Here is a 6,053-nt window from a genome sequence, read left to right as displayed (position 1 = left end):
CATTTGGGTATTTAGGTTTTAGGTGGATTTAGTATTTGGGTTAGGATGAAAAACAGAAATAGAAAGCGCTAGTCAGTTAGAATGTTAAATATATCCATATATAGGTAGGTTAACCGATTATTAATATAACCGGTTATTGGTTAACCGGTTAATAATCGGGTTTTGATTAAAAAGTTGTAATCGGTTACTAACCGTCGGTTATTGGTAACCTATAACCGGTTTGTACCTTACCGGTTATTAACCGGTTACGGTTATAGGTTAATTTTCGGGTCGGTTAGGTTAACCGGTTTTTTTGTGCACCTCTACCTGAGATGTCATTATTGGGTTCAAATTATTAACATGTAACACTTATCATTATAAAAGAAAAAGTTCATATTTAACGGAATGCAAAAGGCAAATGTCACCAAGATCTATGGTTTATTGTTCTAACATGTCCTATTCTCTACATTTATGGGTAAATTATTGTTAGTTTTAAAAAATCATAAGTTTCATTCCAAACATTTGTGACGTACACGTACTTAAAGAAAAAAGGCAAAACTTATATCGATTGTATAATAACAACAAAAAAAAAACCCAATATTATCTTGCTTTGTTTACACAATTGAGTCGATGAATTGACATACTAAATCCATTTTACAATAGGAAGTGATATTAGTACCATATGACTTGATTACTTTACCATAACTATGCATCGACTGTTTGTACAACATATTATAGGGATTAGTTTCCTCAAATGTAAAAAACTTTAAATGAATGTCTATAGTAGGAAATAACTAAAGTTATGTGTATTGTATGTAAACAACTTTGAAATAATGTTTATTGTATGTAAGAATTTCGTTTCAACCAACTAAAATCTGACAAGTGGCACATGTATATGGTTGCCACGTATGTTTTCTTACATGCAATAAACATTTTTTCAAGTTGCTTACATACAATACACATAACTTTAGTTTTTTCCTACTATAGACATTCGGTCAAAGATAGTTACATTCCAGGAAACTAATCCCTATATTATAATACTTACAGTGTAGTAAATTAATCAAAGTGACACAAATATCACTTTCCTTTTACAATAGTCATACTTAGGGACGAGAAAAAAACCGTTGACCCGCGCCTGACCCGAAACCGGTTCGAAGCCCTAACGGGCCGGGTCACGGGCCAAACTTTTGGTGTTTTCGCGGGTCACGGGTTGGACGGGTCGGGTGAAGGCAAAAACCGAAAAAGTATGAAGGAAAGTCGTAACCCGCCCGAACCTTCACGGGCCGGGTCACGGGTCACGTTTTCATGCTCTCGCGGGTCGGGCCGGGTTTCGACCCGTTGAAGGACCATTCTTGGACAAACCTAAAACAAGTTTTGCCGCCATTTGGGTCCACATGTTATCTTTCCAATTCTGAGGGAGAGAGAAACCAACCATAGCAGAAGAAACATCAAAGATGGCAGCCAACCCTAATTTTAAGGTCTGTTATACCCTCTTTTCTCATTAAGCCATGGTCTAAGGTATGAGGAGGTAGGGGGTAGATAGTCTTTTTAACTACACCCAGATAACATTTTGAATTGGGAAAAAGACAAAATTTCTAAAAATTCCCAGATTTCGAATTGTTTTATTTTGTTTTCTTTAGTTTATTGTAATGTAATGATTTTGTTTGTTGCAAAAATGAAGATAATATTAGGTTCTTCTTCAATGGCTCGAAGAGAAATATTAAAAGAGATGGGATATGATTTTACAATTATGGTCAGTTGTATAATATTCTTGTTATTATGCTACATTTTATAAAATTATTGTATGCTATATAAAAAATTGATTAACTATTGATTGCTTTTTTGTGTTTTAGACTGCTGACATTGATGAAAAGAGTATTAGGAGGGATAAACCTGAGGATTTGGTAGTGACTTTAGCCGAGGCAAAGGTATATTCTTGCGTTTATTTATCGAAGAGGGTGTTTAGGAGTGCGTTTTTCAAGTGCTTGTAAACTAATTGCGTTGTTAGAAAGACGAAATGTACTTTGAAATTTTCCGTACGTTTAGGCTTATTTTTAGCCAGTTGAGTGTTGCCTATTTAAATCATAAGCACTTAAAAAATATATATGCTTCCAAGCACCCTTAAAAAATATTTAACTGTTAATTACTCGAAATAATGCAATCATGAATTTTACTTCGTGAGTTATACGTTTCACAGCTTGGGTGGCTTCTCTTTTGTATGAGTGATATTATTGGGCTTTTATAGTAGTGAAATTATTGGGCGTTATTATTCGACAAAGATCTTCTTGCAGCAACGTTTGGTTTTGTTCTTGGACGAATAAAATCTATCTGTTAGAATGGTTATTGTATTACTGAACTGAATCTGTTCTGAAATCGTTAGGCTGATGCTATAATTGCAAGACTTGGAATTACAGGCCATAAGGAGGAAAATGCATACCCAACATTGCTAATAACTGCTGACACAGTATGCCTCATATCCATCTCTTGTTTTATTCTTGCAAATAATGTGGACCTACCTTTAAAGATGACATACAAAGAGTCACAAAAAATATGATACCTTTTAAGATCTTAAGGACAATTTGCAGTTATTTGCTTATCAACAAACACACATTAAAATTAGTGACATTTGGTTATAGTCCCTTACGTACACCTAATTTAAAGTTTAATTTGAGGTGGTCGTGTATGAAGGAACGATTAGAGAAAAACCATCAAGCAAAGAAGAGGCACGCCATTTCGTCAAAGGTTTGTTCAGCTTTCTTGTCACCAACTACTTTTAGTCTAAAGATTTTGGATGTGCTTTAAACTACAAAATTACACCTGATATCTTGTTATCTTTCTTAGGATATTCTGGTGGCTGTGCTATTGTTGTGGGATCTGTAGTGATAACTAACCTTACTACCGGGATCAAGAAACGAGGATGGGATAGGTCGGAGGTATTTCTTTTTTCTGCATCCACTTCTAAGAGTCTTAAACTGTAAGGCCTGAAAGGCTAAAGGTGGCCAATAGACCAGTCAGTGTGGAGGGGCGATCTTTGGTACAGTTCAGGTTGTCCCAAAACACTATTTGTCCATCAAGTTTAGATCTTTGATACATAGTTAGTGTCAAATATGTTTACAGAAGTAAAAAATTTCGAAATTTTATGCATTAATCATACATTCATACACTTTTGGAAACTTTTAACCCATTTGACCTGTTTCCTTTACTTTCTATTTAGTACATTACACATTTGACCCATTAATGGTAAAAGATATGGGTCGAAATTGCCACCTCTGGCACCAATTAATAAGGAACACGCTACATACTGTATCACGTTGGAAGGGTTAAATTCAGGATAGCAATATGTGTAGTGCAATTATGTTGCTGATTCTTCTTTATAGTGTCTTTTAAATTTGGATGGTAATTCTTATGGTGCAGGTCTATTTCCATGATATACCAGATGAGGTCATTGATAGACTGGTAATGTAAAAGAAAACATTACTCATTTCTCTATCTATGAAAACTATAGTTGAATAACCAAAAAATGATATGTTTGACTGCTTACTAAATCTCTCAGATATCTTTATAACTGCTTTATAACTGCAGTATAATAACAAGCCATATAGGCATCTGCTAGACCCTTAATCCCATATCATAATTTTGGTTATTTGTGATAATTGTATTTGCAAAAAAAAAGTTCTTTTTATTGATTTCAGCTGTCAAATATAAGTAATTTTAAATAAAAAAACAGGATAAAAAAAGAAATTTTTGCAATTTTACATGTTATAGAAAACATATTTCTCTCGTCAATATTAGCATATTTTTCTTGGTCTTGAATCTTGATCATGGTTGGTATGGTAGGTAGATGATGGGGTGACTCTTAATGTGGCTGGAGGACTTATGCTTGAACATCCATTAACGGCTCCCTTTGTAGACACTGTGGTCAGTCTCTTCCTAACAATCTCGATCAATATACATGGCACATTATGTGCATCATGAACCATACAACTTATATCCATCAATATACTTTACTGTAGGTTGGAACTGCTGATGGTGTTATGGGACTCTCTAAATCTCTCACCAAGAAACTACTTGAAGAATCTCTCGAGTCCTCTTAGCTGCACAAGTGTAAATCCTAGCAGATACTATGATTTTGAACAGCCATATGTGCTAGCGAGGTATTACTTCGAATACAGTCTAGCTTGATTAGTTATTATTTTGCAATGTAATCGCCAAAAAATAGTTGCATTTGTTGCATTAACTGAATGTTCTCTAGATCAAGAAATGCTTGAATCGTGTCATGGAAAGGATATCTACTAATGGGAAGATTCATCTTTATCACCCTGATAAACTCACAAGTGCATCCATGAATCACACATGAATGCCTTTGTAAAAATTGTGAGTATGGTTGTGGTTATGTGAAGGAGAAGGGATACCTTTTACTAAGATGTAATTTTTTTACCCATTTTATTTATATAGGTGCAATTGGGTAAACCAACAGTTTCAATCAAAAAAAAGGGAAAGACGTAAACTGGCTAACGGGTCGAAAGTTGTCTTTAGTGTATTGAAATGTGAAAGCCTTTTATGTAGCTATTAAAAATAAGTTAGATATTAATGATCTAGCTTTTGTAATTATATGTGATACTTGATCTATATTATAAGCTATTATATCTAAAAGGGATAAATAAGTAGTAGGTTGGTCCAACCCAATTGGCGCTATTTGACTCTGATTCTAAATTTCCCATTATTACCAGAACACATTAACCAACCCGTTCATTTTACCTTCCCCCCTTAAGGTAACAAGGTTGTCTATTCGTATATCGTAGGGTTATACCTTGGTTACCGAAGGCAATATGGTAGCGTGGCAGATTTCTACATAAAATTTGTGTTTGAGAAACAACACAAATTGGTCCTACTTAAACTTGGCAGTCCCGCAGGTGCACTAACCCGATTTCTCCTCACATTTGTGATGTTTTCTTTTTATGTCAGCTTTGTCAACTCTAGCTTTGTTCTGTAGTCTAGTTCGTTCTTTTTATTATAACCAAATATGAATTGTTTCGTATCAAAATCTTGTTTTTTATTCAAACTTGGTATCTTATAAAAAAAAAAAAAGTAACTTCCTCTGGTTTGAGTATGCATCGCAGTAGACTTGGACTATGTGGAGTTGGCTATAGTATAGGAAATAAATTGATGGAATCGATTGCGTCAAGTTGTCTAGAATGATGGTATATTGTTGTATCAACTTTAATGCTGATTCATTTGAAAATTATGAAGTGATGCATATGGTTTATTATGTCAGGCGATCTGGGTGACCTTCGGCTAATCTATTTTTACTTATGCTTATGACAAAACCCTTTGCTGACGACGAAAATTTTATAATTTAGGATTTTTAAGTTCATGTTCCAATAATTATATCATCGGTTCATGAACCGTTCATCAATAAAGTTCATGTTACACTACTTTAAAAATTAAAATGCATTACAGAGTTACAGTGAATACTTGTATTATCTGTTAACTTTCCGATCATAATAATAGGACGAAGTACCCTTTTATAAGCATTATTGAGAAATGCAACAATTTAAAAAGTAATTTTGCCTAAGAAAACAAAGATAGATAACTAAAGACCAGTGTTGTTGTATCTAATGATAGAGAATGTGTTAAATAAACGTCCTTTACGATTTATAACCATAATGTACTATAATCTTTATCTTTTATCTATATCTATACTCAACTAGAACAATACTCGTGCGTAGCTCGGGTTCCACTTGATTATCAATTATTTCACATTTTTATATTTGGTCTTTCTCAATCTTTTTGGTTAAATATTTTCTCTTAGCTTTCATCAAAGATAGTTTCTTTGCACCTAGTGTCTTCTTTTTATTCACAAATTTATTCATCATAACTTTACCTACTACTTAAATCACATTTTTTATCACTAAGTTCTAAGTTATGTTTGATACAGAGTTATGTTTGATACAGATATAATCATGGCTGCATCTATTGTACGGGGTTTTATGCGATTTTTATTTTTCAAAGAGGTTTATGATTTAAGTTGATTATATTGAACTCGAAACAAACTTAAAAATAATTTTCTTATA

General features: G+C 33.5%; 1 protein-coding gene across 3 annotated transcripts; it reads left to right on the top strand.

The window, feature by feature from the left end:
- Positions 1-1,366: 1,366 nt before the first annotated feature.
- LOC122603726 (7-methyl-GTP pyrophosphatase-like) lies at positions 1,367-5,248 on the top strand. 3 transcript variants are annotated; one of them, XR_006324491.1, is made up of 10 exons: positions 1,367-1,457; positions 1,661-1,732; positions 1,833-1,907; positions 2,360-2,443; positions 2,652-2,721; positions 2,821-2,912; positions 3,394-3,435; positions 3,817-3,897; positions 3,993-4,133; positions 4,782-5,248. XR_006324491.1 is itself a non-coding variant. In XM_043776511.1 (9 exons), exons 1-9 carry the CDS (start codon positions 1,434-1,436, stop codon positions 4,071-4,073), a joined length of 621 nt encoding a protein of 206 aa, XP_043632446.1. In that variant the 5' UTR covers positions 1,367-1,433; the 3' UTR covers positions 4,074-4,296. The 3 variants fall into 3 exon arrangements, 1 of the variants encoding a protein (XP_043632446.1); XR_006324492.1 differs by lacking the exon at positions 4,782-5,248 and adding an exon at positions 4,232-4,296; XM_043776511.1 differs by lacking the exon at positions 4,782-5,248 and having other exon boundaries at positions 3,993-4,296.
- Positions 5,249-6,053: the final 805 nt, after the last annotated feature.

Source organism: Erigeron canadensis, chromosome 6 (genome assembly GCF_010389155.1).
Source record: "Erigeron canadensis isolate Cc75 chromosome 6, C_canadensis_v1, whole genome shotgun sequence".
Classification (NCBI taxonomy): Eukaryota; Viridiplantae; Streptophyta; class Magnoliopsida; order Asterales; family Asteraceae; genus Erigeron; species Erigeron canadensis.
Note: the sequence above shows the minus strand (reverse complement) of the source record. Positions and strands in the feature narration are given on the sequence as shown.

Excerpts from the sequence above, each read along its gene's own strand:
- LOC122603726 (XM_043776511.1), top strand. The coding sequence starts at position 1,434 with ATGGCAGCCAACCCTAATTTTAAG. Across the intron at positions 2,913-3,393 it reads GAGGATGGGATAGGTCGGAG|GTCTATTTCCATGATATACC; the intron begins GTATTTCTTTTT and ends CTTATGGTGCAG. Across the intron at positions 3,898-3,992 it reads CTCCCTTTGTAGACACTGTG|GTTGGAACTGCTGATGGTGT; the intron begins GTCAGTCTCTTC and ends ACTTTACTGTAG.